The sequence below is a fragment of the Arctopsyche grandis genome, chromosome 1 (genome assembly GCF_051622035.1).
Source record: "Arctopsyche grandis isolate Sample6627 chromosome 1, ASM5162203v2, whole genome shotgun sequence".
Classification (NCBI taxonomy): Eukaryota; Metazoa; Arthropoda; class Insecta; order Trichoptera; family Hydropsychidae; genus Arctopsyche; species Arctopsyche grandis.
In genome coordinates this window covers 17,191,128-17,213,649 of record NC_135355.1, presented here as the reverse complement: position 1 = coordinate 17,213,649, position 22,522 = coordinate 17,191,128, and the positions used below count along the sequence as shown (strand labels likewise).

The window sequence follows — 22,522 nt, the reverse complement described above, 5'->3', positions numbered from 1 at the left end:
AGGAATTGAAACTCGAATAAAAATAAAGTTAAAGATATTGAATCGACTGGTTTCGGAAAGAAATTGATGCACGAATTACGAAGTGATTACGAATTACGAACTACGTTTTGTGCATCGCCGACCTCCTGCCGCCTTTGCCCCCGATGCCTCCGTCGCTCCGGGGCCTTCGCCCCCAGCGCCGCCGACGCCTCCGGCGCCCCCGACGCCTTCGGCACCCCGGGGGCTTCGCCCCCAGCGCCGCCGACGCCTCCGGCACCCCCAGCACCCCCGATGCCTTCGGCACCCCGGGGGCTTCGCCCCCAGCGACGCCGACGCCTCCGGCGCCCCCAGCCCCCCCGATGCCTTCGGCATCCCGGGGGCTTCGCCCCCAGCGCCGCCGACGCCTCCGGCGCCTCCAGCGCCCCGATGCCTTCGGCACCCCGGGGGCTTCGCCCCCAGCGCCGCCGACGCCTCCGGCGCCCCCAGCACCCCCGATGCCTTCGGCACCCCGGGGGCTTCGCCCCCAGCGACGCCGACGCCTCCGGCGCCCCCAGCCCCCCCGATGCCTTCGGCACCCCGGGGGCTTCGCCCCCAGCGTCCCCGATGCCTTCGGCATCCCGTCGCCCCCAGCGTCCCCGATGCCTTCGGCATCCCGGGGGCTTCGCCCCCAGCGCCGCCGACGCCTCCGGCGCCCCCGATGCCTCCGTCGCTCCGGGGCCTTCGCCCCCAGCGCCGCCGACGCCTCCGGCGCCCCCGACGCCTTCGGCACCCCGGGGGCTTCGCCCCCAGCGCCGCCGACGCCTCCGGCGCCCCCAGCACCCCCGATGCCTTCGGCACCCCGGGGGCTTCGCCCCCAGCGACGCCGACGCCTCCGGCGCCCCCAGCCCCCCCGATGCCTTCGGCACCCCGGGGGCTTCGCCCCCAGCGTCCCCGATGCCTTCGGCATCCCGTCGCCCCCAGCCCCCCCGATGCCTTCGGCATCCCGGGGGCTTCGCCCCCAGCGCCGCCGACGCCTCCGGCGCCTCCAGCGCCCCGATGCCTTCGGCACCCCGGGGGCTTCGCCCCCAGCGTCCCCGATGCCTTCGGCATCCCGTCGCCCCCAGCGTCCCCGATGCCTTCGGCATCCCGGGGGCTTCGCCCCCAGCGCCGCCGACGCCTCCGGCGCCCCCAGCGCCCCGATGCCTTCGGCACCCCGGGGGCTTCGCCCCCAGCGCCGCTGACGCCTTCGGCGCCGCCAGCGCCCCCGGCAATGAAAAAAATGAAAAAACTGAAAAAATGAAAAAAATAAAAAAACTGAAAAAATGAAAAAAATTAAAAAACTGAAAAAATGAAAAAAATGAAAAAACTGAAAAAATGAAAAAAATTAAAAAACTGAAAAAATGAAAAAAATGAAAATTATGAAAATTATGAAAAAAATTAAAAAAACTGAAAAAACCTGAAAAAAACTGAAAAATATGAAAAATATGAAAAATATGAAAAAAATGAAAAAACTGAAAAAATGAAAAAAATGAAAAAACTGAAAAAATGAAAAAAATGAAAAAAAAAATAATTTTGTTCCCCATACTGGTTGACGGTTGATCGTCCGTCACATATATACAAATATACAAATATACAAATATACAAATATACTATATATAAAAACGGACTGTCGCTAAATATATTTGTATATTTGTATATTTGTATGTGACGGACGATCAACCATCAACCAGTATGGGGAACAAATTTTTTTTTTTTTTCATATTTTTCAGTTTTTTAATTTTTTTCATTTTTTCAGTTTTTTCATTTTTTTCATTTTTTCAGTTTTTTCATTTTTTTCATTTTTTCAGTTTTTTCATTTTTTTCATTTTTTTCATTTTTTCAGTTTTTTCATTTTTTTCATTTTTTCAGTTTTTTCATTTTTTTCATTTTTTTCATTTTTTCAGTTTTTTCATTTTTTTCATTTTTTCAGTTTTTTCATTTTTTTCATTTTTTTCATTTTTTCAGTTTTTTCATTTTTTTCATTTTTTCAGTTTTTTCATTTTTTTCATTTTTTCAGTTTTTTCATTTTTTTCATTTTTTCAGTTTTTTCATTTTTTTCATTTTTTCAGTTTTTCATTTTTTTCATTTTTTCAGTTTTTTCATTGCCGGGGGCGCTGGCGGCGCTGGGGGCGAAGCCCCCGGGGTGCCAAAGGCATCGGGGCGCTGGGGGCGCCGGAGGCGTCGGCGGCGCTGGGGGCGAAGCCCACGGGATGCCGAAGGCATCGGGGACGCTGGGGGCGAAGCCCCCGGGGTGCCGAAGGCATCGGGGGGGCTGGGGGCGACGGGATGCCGAAGGCATCGGGGACGCTGGGGGCGAAGCCCCCGGGGTGCCGAAGGCATCGGGGGGGCTGGGGGCGCCGGAGGCGTCGGCGGCGCTGGGGGCGAAGCCCCCGGGGTGCCGAAGGCATCGGGGGTGCTGGGGGCGCCGGAGGCGTCGGCGGCGCTGGGGGCGAAGCCCCCGGGGTGCCGAAGGCGTCGGGGGCGCCGGAGGCGTCGGCGGCGCTGGGGCCGAAGGCCCCGGAGCGACGGAGGCATCGGGGGCAAAGGCGTCAGGAGGTCGGCGATGCACAAAACGTAGTTCGTAATTCGTAATCACTTCGTAATTCGTGCATCAATTTCTTTCCGAAACCAGTCGATTCAATATCTTTAACTTTATTTTTATTCGAGTTTCAATTCCTTTTCGAAACCACCCGTTGAAATCAACGGGTCCAACACTAGTAATATATATAAAAACGGACTGTCGCTAAATATATTTGTATATTTGTATGTATATTTGTATGTATATTTGTATGTATATTTGTATGTATATTTGTATATATGTGACGGACGATCAACCGTCAACCAGTATGGGGAACAAAAATTTTTTTTTTTTCATTTTTTTCATATTTTTCATATTTTTCAGTTTTTTCATATTTTTCAGTTTTTTTCAGGTTTTTTCAGTTTTTTTAATTTTTTTCATAATTTTAATTTTTTTCATAATTTTCATTTTTTTCATTTTTTCAGTTTTTTAATTTTTTTCATTTTTTCAGTTTTTTCATTTTTTTCATTTTTTCAGTTTTTTCATTTTTTTCATTTTTTTCATTTTTTCAGTTTTTTCATTTTTTTCATTTTTTCAGTTTTTTCATTTTTTTCATTTTTTTCATTTTTTCAGTTTTTTCATTTTTTTCATTTTTTCAGTTTTTTCATTTTTTTCATTTTTTCAGTTTTTTCATTTTTTTCATTTTTTCAGTTTTTTCATTTTTTTCATTTTTTCAGTTTTTCATTTTTTTCATTTTTTCAGTTTTTTCATTGCCGGGGGCGCTGGCGGCGCTGGGGGCGAAGCCCCCGGGGTGCCAAAGGCATCGGGGCGCTGGGGGCGCCGGAGGCGTCGGCGGCGCTGGGGGCGAAGCCCACGGGATGCCGAAGGCATCGGGGACGCTGGGGGCGAAGCCCCCGGGGTGCCGAAGGCATCGGGGGGGCTGGGGGCGACGGGATGCCGAAGGCATCGGGGACGCTGGGGGCGAAGCCCCCGGGGTGCCGAAGGCATCGGGGGGGCTGGGGGCGCCGGAGGCGTCGGCGGCGCTGGGGGCGAAGCCCCCGGGGTGCCGAAGGCATCGGGGGTGCTGGGGGCGCCGGAGGCGTCGGCGGCGCTGGGGGCGAAGCCCCCGGGGTGCCGAAGGCGTCGGGGGCGCCGGAGGCGTCGGCGGCGCTGGGGCCGAAGGCCCCGGAGCGACGGAGGCATCGGGGGCAAAGGCGTCAGGAGGTCGGCGATGCACAAAACGTAGTTCGTAATTCGTAATCACTTCGTAATTCGTGCATCAATTTCTTTCCGAAACCAGTCGATTCAATATCTTTAACTTTATTTTTATTCGAGTTTCAATTCCTTTTCGAAACCACCCGTTGAAATCAACGGGTCCAACACTAGTAATATATATAAAAACGGACTGTCGCTAAATATATTTGTATATTTGTATGTATATTTGTATGTATATTTGTATGTATATTTGTATGTATATTTGTATATATGTGACGGACGATCAACCGTCAACCAGTATGGGGAACAAAAATTTTTTTTTTTTCATTTTTTTCATATTTTTCATATTTTTCAGTTTTTTCATATTTTTCAGTTTTTTTCAGGTTTTTTCAGTTTTTTTAATTTTTTTCATAATTTTAATTTTTTTCATAATTTTCATTTTTTTCATTTTTTCAGTTTTTTAATTATTTTCATTTTTTCAGTTTTTTCATTTTTTTCATTTTTTCAGTTTTTTCATTTTTTTCATTTTTTTCATTTTTTCAGTTTTTTAATTTTTTTAATTTTTTCAGTTTTTTAATTTTTTCAGTTTTTTAATTTTTTTAATTTTTTCATTTTTTTCATTTTTTTCATTTTTTCAGTTTTTTCATTATTTTCATTGCCGGGGGCGCTGGCGGCGCCGAAGGCGTCAGCGGCGCTGGGGGCGAAGCCCCCGGGGTGCCGAAGGCATCGGGGCGCTGGGGGCGCCGGAGGCGTCGGCGGCGCTGGGGGCGAAGCCCCCGGGATGCCGAAGACATCGGGGACGCTGGGGGCGAAGCCCCCGGGGTGCCGAAGGCATCGGGGGGGCTGAAGGCATCGGGGACGCTGGGGGCGAAGCCCCTGGGGTGCCGAAGGCATCGGGGGGGCTGGGGGCGCCGGAGGCGTCGGCGGCGCTGGGGGCGAAGCCCCCGGGGTGCCGAAGGCATCGGGGGTGCTGGGGGCGCCGGAGGCGTCGGCGGCGCTGGGGGCGAAGCCCCCGGGGTGCCGAAGGCGTCGGGGGCGCCGGAGGCGTCGGCGGCGCTGGGGCCGAAGGCCCCGGAGCGACGGAGGCATCGGGGGCAAAGGCGGCAGGAGGTCGGCGATGCACAAAACGTAGTTCGTAATTCGTGCATAAATTTCTTTCCGAAACCAGTCGATTCAATATCTTTAACTTTATTTTTATTCGAGTTTCAATTCCTTTTCGAAACCACCCGTTGAAATCAACGGGCCCAACACTAGTACAAATATATTTAGCGACAGTCCGTTTTTATATATATTATTCTTAGGATTAAGATTTTTGGAAAGTTGCCCGGAAAAAAATTTAAGCGATCATACAAAGCAGAGAATAAACAATTTTATTTTTGCACTATTTGGCAGACTATTTAATAATTAACTCAATAAAAATACTAATATTGAGAAATTCTGTTTTTTATATTAAACTTATTTCCTAAATTTTCTGGTGTCGGTTATAATAATGAAAAGTATTTGATATCCTATCAAATCATTAATATTGACGATACAATCTACAATATCATTATTTTCGAGATCTTTGTGAATAGTAGTCCTGATGTTTTTAATATATTTTTGTATATGTTTTTCTCACCTTAAAATATTAAAATAAAATCACACCTTGATATATGTACATATGTAAGTAATGCGTCTCTCAGTTACAAAAACTTCAGTGAAAATCATGCAGAGTGGCAAAAATATTTTACCACTCGCCATAACTCTTTTGGTGCTGTGCACAAATTTTGCCAGTATGCAAAAATCGTTTGTGTACACAATCTACATCACATTCTTATATTGTCCACTGACGGATAATACCCAAATAGGTAAGCACTCATTATACAAACTATCGATATTCCGGTATACAAATGCGGAATAACAGAATTTTCGAAAAATCTTTTGTCACGACTCAGCCAACTTGACGATAGGGCCACTGCAAATGAGTTATATGTACATATGTATATTAAATATTTATATTAAAATACCTGTATGCACTATGTAATAAAATCATTTCACGTTGTATTAAGTATCTTACACGATCAATATTACAATATTACTTATTATATTAACCGTGTAAGGTGGAGATGTTTATGGTTTGATGAATTAAATAGAGATAAAAGTAAAAGCGTCAATAATAATGATTTGGCAAGGTGCTATATGACTGAATAAAAAAAGCTTTATTTTGAATCACAAATACATATAATATATAATATTAGTATGTAATTCCTAATTTTAAATAAACATAGGCAGTCTTCAATTGACCTAAAGAAACAAATAAATATATCACAAAAAATATATTAAACATATTTTTATGCATTCAATAATAATTACAATTAATAGTTAATTCATAAATATTAATCTTAATATAATATGTAGTAATATGAATATATTCCAAAATTAGATTGCGAGTGCATTTTCAACCCAATATCTTTTGTTTATTATTTAAATATTATATTAGATTAAGATTATATTATACAGTGTACTCTTGATTATCTGTGTGCGTTTGCGGATTATCAATGTTTGAAATAATATATATTTTTTTTAATTTCAAAGAAAACCCTTGCTTTGTCAAAAGAAAATTCTACTCCCGGACACAAATCATTTAAAGAGAGAACCGCAATCATGTGTTGTGGAAATGCATCAGGAACTCATAAAATTAAAATTTAAGTAATTGGAAAAGCAAAAAAACTAAATCATTTTAAGGGGACTAAAATAAAAAAATCTTGCTTTTGATTATTGTGACTGTATGGGCTCCTAAAGTGAGAGTTTTTTAAAAAGTAAAAAGTTACCACAGAAATCAGTATTATTAATAGATAATGCTCTTCGTCCAAATGAAACTATAATACAAAAGTACGTACATTAAAAACAGTCGACGGTCTTATGATAGCTAGATTTTTACCGCTTTATGTTACATGGACCAAGGTGTTATAACTAGAGACCGGTGGACAAGATGCTCGACGGCTAAAAAAAATGGTTCACTATTGTCAACCATTTTTTTTTGCTCTCTTGCTTTCTCGGACAATAGAGAGGTCTATTGTTTTTTTATGGCGGCAACTCGGCCGCCGATCTATAGTCATAACATCAATGGAACGGCTTTATCGTGCTTGTCTTGTCAAAACTCTTGCTGAGGAAGATGATAACATGATCAATTTCTGGAAAAAAATGAGTATATTGGATGCTATACACGGAATAGCAATTTCTTGATCGAAAGTATAGCCAATAATACTGGTTCGATATGTAGAAAGATTCTTCTTGTGATATCAGATTGTGAAGAAATCGAGGCTAGTGATATACATATGTATTTGAAATATGCAGATTAATGGAAAATTTAAAATGCCTTGGAAATGTTCATCGGGAATACATCAGAGTGGTTTGATCGCGATTCAAATAATCCGAGTTATTAATGTATGAGTGATGCAGATATCGTTTTTATTTCAAAATGCGCTCCGTTCTACAAACTTGCAATATCTCGAGTCTCGTTTTCTCAACTTTTCGTCTGCTTAAACAGGAGTTTGTAGATTGTACACAAAAATGTTTTTTGTATAGATGTATGTAATATCTTTAATATACGAGACATACTGTGATCGTTCACGTACTTTTAAGCTATTAACACACCTTTAAAATATTAAAAAAAATCAATTCTTACTAAGTTTTTTTAATGTTTATCTCATAAAATAAGTTTTTCAATAATAAGTCCTTCACTAGGTAAAATATTTTCGAATATGTTTTTTGTATATATACAAACTCGACGATGAATTACACCGAAAAATTTGGAAAAACGAGTCATGAAATTTTGAAATTTGGTGTAAGGAGGTAGACCCCAAAGATTAGTAGTTCGAATTATACGTAATTTTTCATTATTAATGCACTCCAGTGCATGAATATTAAGAATTAGAAAAAAAATTCCATTCTTATTTATTCTAATCCCAAGTATAATATTCTAATGTAAAGTGGTATGAGATCGTTGCAATTCTGATGCTGTTGTGTACGAAGATGAGTTTCGAGCATGTGCCATCATGTTTTCTACTCGGTTAGTTGTTTCACGCATAACACCTGATAAATCTGGTAAATCTGGCAAATCCAAAGTAATATGTGCTGATAAACGTTTATACACAGAACTTGAATCCTTCTTGTTCTTTCGAGCTTCTTCATACTTCAACTGTTGCTTTAAAAATATAGCGTTTTTTAACATCTCCTGTATGCTTATCAGACTTTTAGAGGCACCATCCATTCCTTTAACGGCACTGAAATTAAAAATTAGAATAATTTTTCATGTAACAAATAATAACTTTTAAGAATGAATTATTATGGGAAGTAGAACACCTGACAGCATATTCGACATCGTAGCATCTACCTTGTAATTCATTGTGTAATTTGGTCACCTCAACTCTTCTCTCCACCATTGGGGGTAGAGCTTTTCGGACATGTTCTTGTAATCTATAGAAAGCCAAAGATGGTTCGTTCGCTACTATATGCATGTTTTCGGATATGCGCTCTGTGGCTAAATAATTAAAAATAAACAAAAGTTTCGGTAATCGATACAATATATACCTTATTAATTGTTTAGCTAAAAAATAACAATGATTCAATATTACAGAATGTGTATACCTTTTTTAACCTTTGCATCCAAATCAGAATCATTAGAATACATGATTTCAAGTTATAATTATTGGGAACGTTAACGTCACTTGCCACTACTGACAGATTTGGCCCAAACAATTTTATTGATGCTACGATATTGTAAAATATGGTTTCATAAATTTTAAATCAATAGGTTGATAAGGAAAACATTACAGTTGTCATCCACATGATATTCGCTAGCCATTTGGATTAAAATTATATATTAACTTTAATTCGTGGTAAATTAATATATTGCTATCAGTTAGAATGAACGTAAGAACTATCGAGGACACAAAAGGGGTCTACCTCAAGGGACCGAAAGTGAAAATCCCGAAAACGCAAAGATCGAAAATCGAAAGATCTTAAGTCGAAAGATAATAAAAGGGTGCATGGTAAACAGTACAATGTATATGAGTGGCATGCGGTGGAATTATCTCTCTTTTTGTCATACAGCCTTGTTTAATGTGCGCGCGCAGCATACGTGATGAAAAGCCTGTTCCTCTTGTTCCTGTTGTATCCTGCTCGCGCAAATTAAGTGAGGATGTACGTCGGGGGGAGAGAGACTTTTACCGCACGCCACTGATATGTATACTAACCGTCTTTCATATGTATGCATGGTAAACGAACATTTTCGACGTTTTAACATTCGTCGGTCACCCACACAAAAGGGTTCGGTGTATTCGCGAATATTGTGTATTCGCGATTTTCATGGCAAAAATAATTGTCTTTGTGACCACCCCAATGTGACGAATAGTCCAATTACCACACAAAAGATACCTACGCAGTAATATTCGGTGGAATTCTTGTCATATTTTTAAATAATCAAGTGATAAATTTAAAATTTTCTGAACATATTAGTCATTGGCTTGGATTAAAAAATATATTATTGTAAATATTTTTAACTCATTTAACTTTTAATTTTAAATCTTTACTTTAAAATCCAAATAGCTGATGAATTAAGTATAAGTGTTTCTTTTCCTTTCTCACAACCAATTTTCGCATCAATGGGGACTGTAGAGTCGAAGTCGGAGTCAAGGCTGTCGAGAGCCCTGTAGGGATCCCGAGCACTGGGAAAAATAATTTCGGGCAAATTTCAAAAAATATCTTATAAATAAATTTTTAATATGCGAAAAAATGTACGATTTCCGACACCGGGCCTCTAGAGTAGCCCGGGCTCTGGAATTTTACACCGGTTCCACCCCTCTAGGCGGCCCTGGTCGGAGTCGTCAAAACCCAACCGATTCCGACTCCTGTTTGGTCACGAGAAAACTGGTTGACCGATTTTAGGGTGTGACCAGTTTTCTCGTGACCAGTTTTAGTGTGACGGGTGATCACGTGTGACCGATCTAGAGCGACCGGTTGTCCTGTCACCGGTTCACATTTGACTAGTAATCACCGAACCCTAGTACCTATACTTTAAATGTGCTTTTTATTTATAGCCATTTCATTGCCAATAATTTAATAAATTGAGTTACATGTCAATCTTAAGTGAATTTTTAAATTTCTTTAATTTTTATATTTTGAAATCGCTATTATTTTTGCTTCTTATAATTTTATACGTTGGTAAGAAAAGTCGATATTTCTAAAATCGTTTAAGTTAGAGTCGGAGTTGGATTCAAATCATAAGATAAAGTTGGAGTCGGTAAATTTGAACCAACTCCACAGCCCTGGCATTAACTAATGATTTAGTAAACATTATTAAAATCAGGGCTGTGGAGTTGAAATCGTGGGATCATAGAATTCTTTGGTACCTTGAATCAAAAGTTTTAGAAACAAACCTGGCTAGTGTGGGTGGGTATTGTGGTATTTTCGCAACATTTTCAGTGTCGCAGCTCGAAGTTTTTGGACATTTCAAATAAACGCGCGCTAATCACAAAATGTATTCGTATGTACTTTGAATAGCTTGTCATGTGTTTTGTTATCACAATAAAATTGCTTTATCAATATGTATGTTCACGTTCGACGTACTTTGTTCCGACCTCTTGTCAAACCAATGTAACACTCTTTATTCGATTGCCTGGTGTACGCATATATGTACATACATATATAAATCAAAATGGTATTTTATTGATATTTAATTTTTTTGTCATCATTTTTCAACACTTTTTTCTTTATAATGTGTTTCTTTATAATAATTTCAATTTCATCCTGTTTCTTTGTTCTTTCAAAGATATGTACTACAACACTATTAAGGGCAAACATGATAACTATTTTTTTGTCGTATCTCATTATAGTTGACACCAAACACAGTCTCTACACACGGGTTTATCTCAAGCTCCCAACAATAAATATGCATCATAGTGTTAGTTGCAACGGGACACTTTTTAAACTGATTCAGTCATTTTATATACATACTGATTTAAGTCCATTGTGTTATTACTTGAAGCAATCATTGAGCATCTCAGAAATGTGAAAATTGAATGCATTGAATTTGCACATAATATGTTTAATAGATTAAACGTTGACCTCAATCAAAACTTGTTATTTAAATGTTTTGTGGTTTATTATTTGCCTTTCCGCATTGTTCAATTTCAATACATATTTTAATATTTCTTTGAATGTGTGTAGGAAATTCAGATGCATAATAAAAATTCAAATTTCAAATGATATATACATATATATATAATATTATACATATTATTGTGCAATATAATTTTGAATGTATTCAGTAATATTTTCGTTATTTGATATTTAATTTGATTTAAATTATTATGAAAGGCTTGTATTCAAAAGTAGATATTTGGCAAATATTTTTCATTTAAGATTTTCAGATTTCTCTTACACCAGATTTTTTCTCTTACTGATAATCATTTATAAATCATCACATAATTTATAAAAACAGTACAAAATATATTAACCATTATTTTTTTGAATTTTATTTTAGAATCACGATATAGAGAACAAGGAACCAGCGCGGTCTTACCAGAATTGGTTGACCATCCTTCCAAAAAGTCTGCGATTACTTTATCCTGTTAGAATGTTCCTACAATTGTATTCAATATGTGTGTTGATATGGGACGTATCTTGGCTAATACTCTATTCAATTTATTTTATTTTAAAAGCTGCAAAAGAGCTTTTACTGCCTCCGCCATTGAAGTCAGTCTCAAAAGAAGTTGTGATGGTAAATTTAAAAAATTTTGTAGATAATTTTGTGGTATTTATTTTGTTAAATGTGTTAAATTGTCTATTTTAGGTAGTGGGATGTGGTAGAGGTGTCGGTAAAGAAATCGTCAAAATAATGGCTATGTTAGGGGCGACGGTGGTTTGTGTTGACATCAACAAAGATTCAAATAATTTAACAGTAATGCAGATAAAGCAGATGATGCCTTATAAATCAAAAAAAATTCACAGCTTCACATGTGACGTGACAAACCATTCTGATGTTATTAAACTTGCAAATGATATAAAAAATGAAGTCGGAAACATAACGATGATGTTTCACTGCTGTGGAATACCAAGTCCAAGGTCATTATTAACAGAAGATCCGAGAAATTTGAACAAAACGTTTGATTTAGCCATTATGTCTCAGTTTTGGGTGAGTGTGGAATGTATTATTTTTATTAACTATCTCAACTATCTGATTTAATATAAAAAATAAATTAGCTTTTAGATGCATTTTTGCCAACAATGATAAAAAATAACCATGGTCATATTGTTGCTTTAACGTCTGTTGCTGGATTGAGTGGTCAAAAAGAACAATTACCACTAAGCGTATCGCAATTTGCTGTCCAAGGTTTAGCCGAGTCTTTATTGGAAGAATTTCGCATCAATAGAAAAGATAACATTCATGTTACAATTATACACATATATCCCTTTATATTAAATTCTGATACAGCTGCAGATATAAGATTGAGGTATGTTATGCATTTCCATAATTCGATACTAGTATATCTTTAATAGAAAATTTAATCGTTTGATTTTTAATCAGGATTCCTAGTTATTTTGGCACAATCAAAGCTCGCTTAGCTGCCCAGTGTATTATTGATGCAGTTCGTAGAAATTACATAGAAGTATCTATACCCAAGCACTTAATATTTATTGGACATTTGTTAAGAATTTTACCAAGGCAAGCAACAATAATGATTCGTGAAATGCTAGACACGGGAGTTGATTTTGCATAATAAAATTATACCCAAAAGTCGTGTTCCTTACAATGAAACTCTCACATAGTAAGTATTATAATTTAAACAAGTGACCTGTTACTTAATTTGAGCAATATTGGCTATATATCAAATACTCACACTAAAAAAACAAAATGGATTTAAATTACCATGTGATATACTATTATACTAATTAATAAGATTGAACATATGTATGTATGTATGTACCTTTTTTTATAAATAATTGTGTAACTACTTTTTAAACATTGGTTATATGTGCACGTACATATGTATGTTTAATATTTTTAGAATCAGTATTTATAAGTGCATGTTTTAGTTTTTTTATGGATAGGTAACAACAAAGTGCCAAAGTTGAAAACATTTATAAAGAAAATTAATTTTATCAAAATATATGTATATAAATTGCGAAATACGTATTTCTATCATTTCGATTGATTGCATTTTTCAGTATCCTGTTTATTTTTCAATAACATTTAGTCCACATGATCGAATTATGCTATACGTATTTAATGTTTTAAATTATTTTTTTGGTATTATATTAAAGACATTCGGTGTTATATTACATGTATGTATTTACATATATTTATGAAAGTAATAAGACTGAAAATAAATAAATTTGCATTTCTCTCTCTGAATGTATTTTTACTAATGACGGAGCGTAAATAGACTTGATCAAAATTAATTGAAATATGATTTCATTAATAAATTATTTGTTTTTACTGCGCATTTAATTTTTAATTTTAATGAGTATAACCATCCCTCTAAAGTCGACTCCACATATTGAACTCTGATGCCCAACTAACATATTTTGGTCAACATACGCAATACTGGGCACCAATGGCCCTATCTGCAACTTAGACGCAATACTATTTCTCTTAATATGTACTTGAATTCAAATTAATTTTTCTACGTATTTTCATATATTGTGTAATCTTTAAAAGACGTGCTCAACTATACTATTCAAAATTATGTTTATTTTTGTAAGAGTATTAAAAAAATTTCATTGTCTTTAGACTTTATTTTAAAGCTTTGTATGTATAAGAATTACAACATTGAATAAATACATTTAAATTTTTATAAAAACAATTATATATAAGGGATAAAAATGTAAATAAAATCACCAATAAATACAACTAATTAAGCAGTATAATGGCACAATATTAAAAATATGGAGCATCGTAATTTATATCATATTAAAATATTTGAGATCAATCACAGGCATCAATATAAGTATTAAAGCTTTTTTATATTTGCTGATCTCAAGCAGACTGTGCATGCGATTTCATTACAAATTATTTTTTTCCAATGTACTACTAATGTTACTAAATCCCTTTTGGCCAACTTTGGCTCCAGCTATTTGACAACCGAAAGATATACTTTCTTGCAATGACTTCCCCCTTGATAAGAAACATATTACAGTTGCGCAAAATGTGTCACCAGCACCTAAAGTATCTATTATCTGTCTAGGTGGGAAAGCAGGACTCTGCACAGTGACACCATCTGGTCCTCGCGCCATTGCTCCCCTATCACTCCAGGCGCAAATTATAGTTGCCCTTTTAATAAATCATTGCAGTATTAAATAAAAATTACTAATTTTATTTTAATTAAAATGTATATAGTAATAATTACCCAATTTTTGTATCTTTGGCTATATTTTTAAGAGTTTCACTCATATTTGTGCAATTTCTCGATTTTGCAAAATCTTTTCCTATAAATATCACATCCGCATATGGTAAAAGATCCAACAGCATAGACCTTGGTTTTTCTAAATCTAAAGATATTGTAATCGGTGGGTTAGAAGCATCTTTATTATACATGGAATTCCAATGTTCAACATACTCCATCATCAACATAACCTCCTTCTCATTCCTTCCCTAAAAAAATAGAAACGTAATTAATTTATTGAGAAAAAATATAAATAATCTAAAATATGCATGTGTATAAAATACCTCGAAATGTACCCAAGAATAGTTCTTTAAATTTAATCTTTTAAACTCGTCAAATTTTAATTCTGGCAATGATGGATTGGAATGTACGATAGTACGTGAACCACTATCAAGTGAAAGAATGACAGTGGAGGTAGGCGTCTCACAATTGCTGAAATTTTAAAAATTGAATCATGAAAATATAAAAACGACTAATTATCTATTTTCGTGAATTACCTATGATACACGCAATTTTCTGTTATTATTCCATATTTATTAAAATCCTCTGCTAAGAACGAGAAGTGATTTTCCTTACACAGTGTACCGTAGAATTCGCAATTTTGTCCCAGTTGCGACAGAACGGAGCAATTATTTGATGCATTGCCACCTCTTTGCCAGCGTGATTCTAAGCATCTGCACACAATCAGATATTATACATAATTTCGATTAACACTTTAATTTTAAATTTACTTGTACAATAAACATAATCTCATTTGTGTTGGGAAAAGGGACCATGGATAATTGGATAACATTGATAATCTGAACTTCTCATTTTGTTTTCGTTTTAAGTACGATATCATATTTCTAATTCAAAACATCAGATTTACACGTTTAATGACTAAATAAATCTTTGATTTTTTTGTTATTTTTGAGAATCTTTTCTATACCGATTTTCCTATATCAAAATAAAACTGTAAAGTTGCAATTAATTTATATTTAACAGATATTTTAATTGCTTCAGGTTTATTACAATCCAATAAATGTCTCTACATCTGAGAAAAAAATCATTTGTAGCATAATGAGTGTTACTAGTTTGACTTTGGACCAAGAATGTGTTATAAAACATCCAATACAATCATTTTCAAAGATCTTGGAGCCTAGGATCAAAGGGGTCACATACAAAATACATGTACAAAACTGATAGTGGATAAACTGAAAAATTTTGAATGTGTTGAAATGTTTGTACAATGATTACGGTGCATTTTAAACGCGGAAAAACCTGCTCGTCAAATATTTCGACATATATCAATTTCAGTATAAGTGAAAGTATAATTATCAAACTTCATACTGATAAGAATAGATTTACATTGTTTTTTATTATATCTTCGCTCTATATCACGGTAACATATATAAAAAGATTAAATATCAATATATTCTTGTAAACTCGGACACAAAATTAAACATTTATTGAACACAAGATTTTTTTTTTAAATGTTTTCGACTCATATTTTTCAGTATAAGAAAAAACAAAGGTAATTATGACAGTAAAATTCTTAAACTTTTTATTATATATAGAAGATCGTGAAAGTCACTTTCGACTGTTATAATTTTATATTACATGGAATACATATGTAGTTCTAAAAGATAACATGAAAATATCGATTTCAACTTAATAAAACAAATCCAGTGAATAAAACAAACCTATATTTAAATTAACAAACTATTCTATAAGATTAAGGAGCTATCAAAATTGATATAGCATTTTCCACCATGAAGTATACATTTTTGGCATGTAATATACATGGTAAAAGTACGAAATAAATATATGTATATGCACACATAATAGATATGTTTAGTACTTTTGATCGGAATCTTCAATAGGATATGTGTTGACTAGTTGCACAATGTCTAAGGTACAGAGGCCCACACAGAGTACTCTTTTGGTAGAATGAACGGGTTGATTGGACATGGTTCCTGGACTGAGCCGGTGCACGGCACTGCCACAAGCCTCCAGCAATCCCATCATGGTGAGTTACCCCAGTACTTCCACCCCAACCCCTAATCGGTAATCACTACCGCTCCATTACTCACTACCCATCACTAACGTCATATCGATGACACATGCTCTCGCACATATCGCATACCACCGACAACTCACACTTGTTGCCAGCACAACAATCTTAATTCGAATTACACAAACAATGTAGTTCGAATTATTGTGGGAGTATTACATCAGTATCACTGTTCGGTGATTATTCCGCACAAAGCGATCACTAACCTCTCGATCAAGGAATATATGGGACACGAAAATTCCATCCATGCGAAATATCATACTAACGAGAACTGCTAAATATTCCCTATTCACAATTTGGCAACGATTTTCGTATGCACGATCGCTATGTGCGAAATTATCCGTTTACCATATCAACATCGTATTAGTTAAAAAATATATATTTACATTAGTTATTATATTTATATTAGTAATATAAAGTTCTTTTGGACATCACAATTCTGAAACTCATTTTTAAGAAGGAATTTTATTTTAAAGATTTACAAACATTTGGTTTGAAATCGATGCTTTCATCTCTTCAATTTTTTTTAAATTTTATCCATGGAAGTACATATGCAAAAATTGGTAAAAAAAAAGATAATAGGGAGGGGGGCAAAAGTAGCATGTTTGTCCCCAACCGCAAAATACTCTTTAATACTTTTCAAAACAACAGGTTTCCATAAAAACAATGGATGGATGGAGTGCATTTGGACGGATGAATGCTGTTTTTAAATCAAAAATGCCACTCTGCCTGAAGAAAAGGATCTTTGATCAATGCGTTTTGCCAGTGATGACGTATGGATGTGAAACTTGGACACTGAACGCCAAGATGCTAAATAAAATCCAATGCACTCAATTAGTATGGAACGCTGTATGCTTGGCATAACGAGGAAAGACAGAAAGCGGAACACGTGGGTGAGAAAAAACAGATGGATGAGTGTTGCGCAAAACAGAGACGAGTGGAAGCGTGTTGGAGAGGCCTTCATCCAGCAGTGATGGCGAATGGCTGTAAATGATGATGATGATTATATATATATATATATATATATATATATATATATATATATATATATATATATATATATATATATATATATATATATATATATATATATATATATATATAAATATATAATATATATATATATATATATATATATATATATATATATATATATATATATATATATATATATATATATATATATATATATATATATATATATATATATATATATATATATATATATATATATATATATATATATATATATATATATATATATATATATATATATATATATATATATATATATATATATATATATATATATATATATATATATATATATATATATATATATATATATATATATATATATATATATATATATATATATATATATATATATATATATATATATATATATATATATGAATCACGAGATACTAAAACTATATATATATATATATATATATATATATATATATATATATATATATATATATATATATATATATATATATAAATATATATATATATATATATATATATATATATATATATATATATATATAAATATATATATATATATATATATATATATATATATATATATATATATATATATATATATATATATATATATATTTATATATATATATATATATATATATATATTTATATATATATATATATATATATATATATATATATATATATATATATATTTATATATTTATATATATATATATATATATATATATATATATATATATATATATATATATATATATATATATATATATATATATATATATATATATGAATCACGAGATACTAAAACTATATCGTCTGCGAACCGAAGGTGACTCAAGAAGCGACCGTTGATGCTTGCTCCGGCTGTATCCCAATCCAATTTCCTGAAAACTCCCTCAAGCACCGCATTGAATAACTTGGGCGAGATTGTATCTCCTTGTCTTACTCCTTTTCCTATGCTAAATCTATCTGTACCTGAAAAAATTTTAACCGAAGCTGTGGCATTCTTATATATTGCAGCTAACAGTCCCACATAGGGTTCCGGCACTCCCTGTGTTTTTAGAGCGTTAAGTACTGCATTATGACTAACTGTATCGAAGGCTTTCTCATAATCGACGAAACCTAGGCACAATGGCCGTTGATATTCGTTGGCGCGCTCGATTAGTTCGCCAACTACTTGGAGGTGGTCCATTGTGCTGAAATTTGCCCTAAGCCCTGCCTGCTCTATAGGTTGGTTCTCGTCGAGGATATTCTTCAGCCTTTCTGTAATAACCTTCGTGAAGAGCTTGTAGACCGCTGAAAGTAGACTAATGGGTCGGTAGTTCTTGATATCGCTTTTGTCGCCTTTTTTGTGTATTAAAATGATAGTTGCGTTATTCCATCCTTCTGGTATAGCTTGGTTCTGGATGCATTTGCTGAAAAGCCTAGCTAAGATATTAATTAGGGGGGGGCCGCCACATTTTAGTAAGTCAATGGGAATATTATCTTCCCCTGGGGTTTTTTCCGTTCTTTGCAGTTTTTAGCGCGGCCTCTACTTCGCTAGGCAATACTGCAGGAACCCTTTGGCCGTGTGTCGATTCCAGAGCGGGGAATTGGCCGTTGTCGTTCTCGTATAGTTTTGCATAGAACGTGTAAACTCTGTCTATGATTTCTTCTCTATTCCTAATTATTACTCCGCTCTCTGATCTGATTGCGATCATTTGGTTTTTGCCTAAGAAAAGATCCTGTTTGCACTTTTTCAGCCTACGGTTATTCTTAATGGTATTTTCTATTAGCTTGCTGTTAAAATCCCTGACATCCCTGACTATTCTCTTTTTAATTTCCTTATTTACTAGATTGTATTCTTGCTTATTATTATCCCTATCTAAATTCCTTTTATGCTTAATTAGGTTTTTTGTTTCCGCTGAAATTTTGCTTAATTTAATCTGTTTCCTGAATCCACCTAATTTCTTACCTGTTGAGGTTAGAACCGAACTAATTACAGTGTTCAATTCCTCGATGTCTGCTTCTGGGTTTAATTTCCCGTATCGATTTCCAAGTTCGAGTTCGAATTCCTTTTTCCTAGACCTTAGTTGAGCGAAATCTGGAGAGTTACTGCATCCTTTTATTAATTTCCTACGTTCGCAATTTATATTAATGGCCATCTTGGCACGGACTAATCTGTGATCGCTACCTATATCTTCTTTACTTAAAACACTAACGTCTTTAACGGAGTGCAGGGCATTTGTTAGGATGAAATCGATCTCGTTTCTGTCTCCTTTAGGACTCTCCCAAGTCCACTTATTGTTGGTGTTTTTCCTGAAAAATGAATTAGTGATAAAGAGCCTGTTGTGTTCTGCGAATTCTATGAAGCGATCGCCTCTGTCGTTTCTTTGGCCGGTACCAAAATTGCCTACTGCTCTTTCTGTATTTGCCTTTTGTCCTATTTTTGCGTTAAAGTCGCCCATGATTATTTTAAAGTGGTGACGGCTATTATCGTATGCGTCCTGTATTTTTTCGTAGAAGTCTTCTATTTCCTCGTCTGGGTGGCTAGATGTGGGGGCGTACACTTGGAAGATTTGACAAGTGTACCTGCTCGAGATTCTTAATACTATATAGCATATACGTTCCGATATGTCGCTTATTTCTATAATATTTCTTTCTATTCTCTTATTGATAAGAAACCCTACTCCTCCTATTCTACCATTTGGTAGCCCTCTCCAGTAGAGACAGTTACCACTTTTTAGGATTATTTGGTTTTGCTGTTTTCGTCTTACTTCACTAAGTCCTACTATATCCCATTTGATATTTTCTAATTCATTCTATAATGCAAGCACACTTCCTTCACTCGATAACGTTCTTACATTGTACGTGGCTAAATACAGGTTTCTATTAGCTAAGCTATCATCCATCGTCACTCTTACCTTGTTGGAGGTTTGGATATTATTTTTCTCGCATTTATCCAAGATGTGTTGAGAAAAAGGCGGTACTTGAGAGAGATTTCCATTCAAGGAGTGAGTTCTTACCGCCATAGACTCTTCTCTGTGGTCAGCTTTGACAGATAGTCATCCTAGGTATCACTTGGATCACTTATGAGTTATTACATGCCATTTAACAGGGTTACTTTGTAAGTGAAAGTAGTTAGTTATGATAATAATAGATTAGCAATTGTTATACTACTTTTTTACAGATCTTTATCGTGAGACGCCTCTTTGGAGACAACGGATTTATATATGTGAGTGCGGTTTGCAATTTAATATTTTAATAATAACTTTAGTAAAGAATATAAAATTACACGAATTACTTTAATATAATTTAAATATGAAAAAGAACTGATAGACAGTTGGGAAACACCGTTTCTGTTTGCTATTATTCTATTAAGTAAAGTTCGTTAAAGATTTTTGGCTGGAAGCAATTATGTGGAAGATTTATTGCTTCTGTGGGACCGACTTGACTGACGAAGGACCCTTTTTTTGTATTCAGGTAAGGAGATGTATCTCGTTCGTATATTCTTTTGCTCAGATTTGACACAAAAATTAGCACAAAATTTTTCGAAATAACTGATATAAAACCGCTTTTTACGACCGATTTGCTGTTTATTTTTACACTTAAATTATACTAGGATGCAATTAGTAAAATAAGTGATTAGATGGTTAAGTTTTTAGATTAAATTTCGTGCAATAGCCGGGTTTAAGCGAGTAATAGCGGGAAGAACGCAGAAGCACGTCTTCCCCGCATGACACGAAAGACCGAACTCATATATATATATATATATATATATATATATATATATATATATATATATATATATATAATAAATTCTCGCGGACCGCGGATCGAACCTGCGCTTTAGACCAGTAGACCATTGCGGCTGATAAAGTGTTCTATATAACAGATGTTTTTAATTTAATTTAATAATATGACCTTGAATATGTAATTTATAATATTCAAGGTTGCGAGGTCAATGACCGGGGTTTGTATATTCATAATTGTGGTTATTAGGTTTTGTAAATTAAACATACACAGCTCAATATTTTTGATTACGTCACGCGATGTAAAAATACGTACTTTTCATATTATCCGATTCCCGATTCCGATTTCGACTTCGATGTTGACTTCGGGTTTCATAAATTTATTATTGCATAATTTAATTGATATAACCGATTTCTGTTCCAGTTCCAATTCCGATTAATTATTACTATTCATATTACTTTATTTTAAATCATGTATCGAAATCACCCTCTGATATTGAAACGGGCTTAACATTAGCAAATAATATTTGCAATAGCGTTTACAATAAAGTCCTTTATAAATAAAACATATTATATTTGGCTATTTGGTGTTTTTAAGAGATTATGAGTAATGATTAGGATTATTATAATTATTATTATGATTATAATTTATTGATTTCATTGGGGCCAATTTATCTTAAATTTGTTTCTGGTCATTGGGAATGTTTAGAAATGACCAATTTAATTAACCGTCGAAATTTATCCTAAAACCTTGACATTTATAGATTGTCACCTGTGAATACCTTCGATGCGCTTTATTGAAAATTATGCGATGTTACGCACTATAATGTGTGATCGCATATACATGTAGACACGTGTCTTCTTCACAAGTCACGGTCAAAACATAAACGACGAATTTGAATGTCTCATAAAATTTCGTTTGAAACCCACTTACAAAATTTCAAATATTTTATTATTCCTAAAATTGCACAATGTAAAATGTATTTAAAATTCATATTTTAAGACGTAGAAGTAAATCCAGAACTCAATTACAAAATGCATCCCAATGTCAACGGACGTGATGCAATTGTTTACATTCAAATATTTTTTTGTAAAACTGAATACTTAAAGCGAAATTAATTAGCATGCCTGCGTTTAGTTCAATATCTTTGCGATTGATTGTTTCGAAAACTATTCGAATTACTAATGACCAAGCGATGAATAGTCATAAAAATGATAATTAGTTTTTGTTTTTATACACATTTTTTAAGATGTTTGTTACGCGCTATTTAGCAATGTGTATTTTGTTCTCATTCATATTTTATTATATCTACATATGTACAATAGTAACAATAGATGAAGTTTTGTGATCATGCGAAAATTCAAACTCAAGATTTTGACTGATTTGAACTCTGAATCGATCACTGATCACGTTTTCACGTTTTCAAATGTGTGTGGGGATTTTTTGACTGATTTTAACATTGTGTCTAGGGCTTCCAATCCCGAAAAGTTACTTCAGCACCGGGATTGCGGTGCTAGGAATTTCCGATCCCGGGATCCCGGTGCTAGCACCGGGATTTCAAAT

The 22,522-nt window shown here is 35.3% G+C and overlaps 3 protein-coding genes across 6 annotated transcripts; 1 reads left to right on the top strand and 2 right to left on the bottom strand.

Annotated features, from left to right (window-relative positions):
• Positions 1–5,501: 5,501 nt before the first annotated feature.
• LOC143911761 (epidermal retinol dehydrogenase 2-like) lies at positions 5,502–13,566 on the top strand. Of its 4 annotated transcripts, none has more exons than XM_077430803.1 (5): positions 5,502–5,577; positions 11,256–11,492; positions 11,565–11,906; positions 11,975–12,225; positions 12,300–13,566. In XM_077430803.1, exons 2-5 carry the CDS (start codon positions 11,349–11,351, stop codon positions 12,490–12,492), a joined length of 930 nt encoding a protein of 309 aa, XP_077286929.1. In that variant the 5' UTR covers positions 5,502–5,577; positions 11,256–11,348; the 3' UTR covers positions 12,493–13,566. The 4 variants fall into 4 exon arrangements, with proteins under 4 accessions (XP_077286929.1, XP_077286921.1, XP_077286938.1 ...); XM_077430795.1 differs by lacking the exon at positions 5,502–5,577 and adding an exon at positions 9,107–9,259; XM_077430812.1 differs by lacking the exon at positions 5,502–5,577 and adding an exon at positions 9,135–10,256.
• Positions 7,154–8,480, bottom strand: LOC143913122 (BLOC-1-related complex subunit 8 homolog). Its single transcript, XM_077432729.1, has 3 exons — positions 8,360–8,480; positions 8,075–8,252; positions 7,154–7,995 (listed from the first exon to the last, which is right to left on the bottom strand). Exons 1-3 carry the CDS (start codon positions 8,400–8,402, stop codon positions 7,692–7,694), a joined length of 525 nt encoding a protein of 174 aa, XP_077288855.1. The 5' UTR covers positions 8,403–8,480; the 3' UTR covers positions 7,154–7,691.
• LOC143911781 (ketohexokinase-like) lies at positions 13,446–16,300 on the bottom strand. Its single transcript, XM_077430826.1, has 5 exons — positions 15,998–16,300; positions 14,655–14,831; positions 14,442–14,589; positions 14,122–14,366; positions 13,446–14,045 (listed from the first exon to the last, which is right to left on the bottom strand). The coding sequence occupies exons 1-5, from the start codon at positions 16,162–16,164 to the stop codon at positions 13,778–13,780; spliced, it is 1,005 nt and encodes a 334-aa protein (XP_077286952.1). The 5' UTR covers positions 16,165–16,300; the 3' UTR covers positions 13,446–13,777.
• Between the last annotated feature and the right edge of the window lie 6,222 nt (positions 16,301–22,522).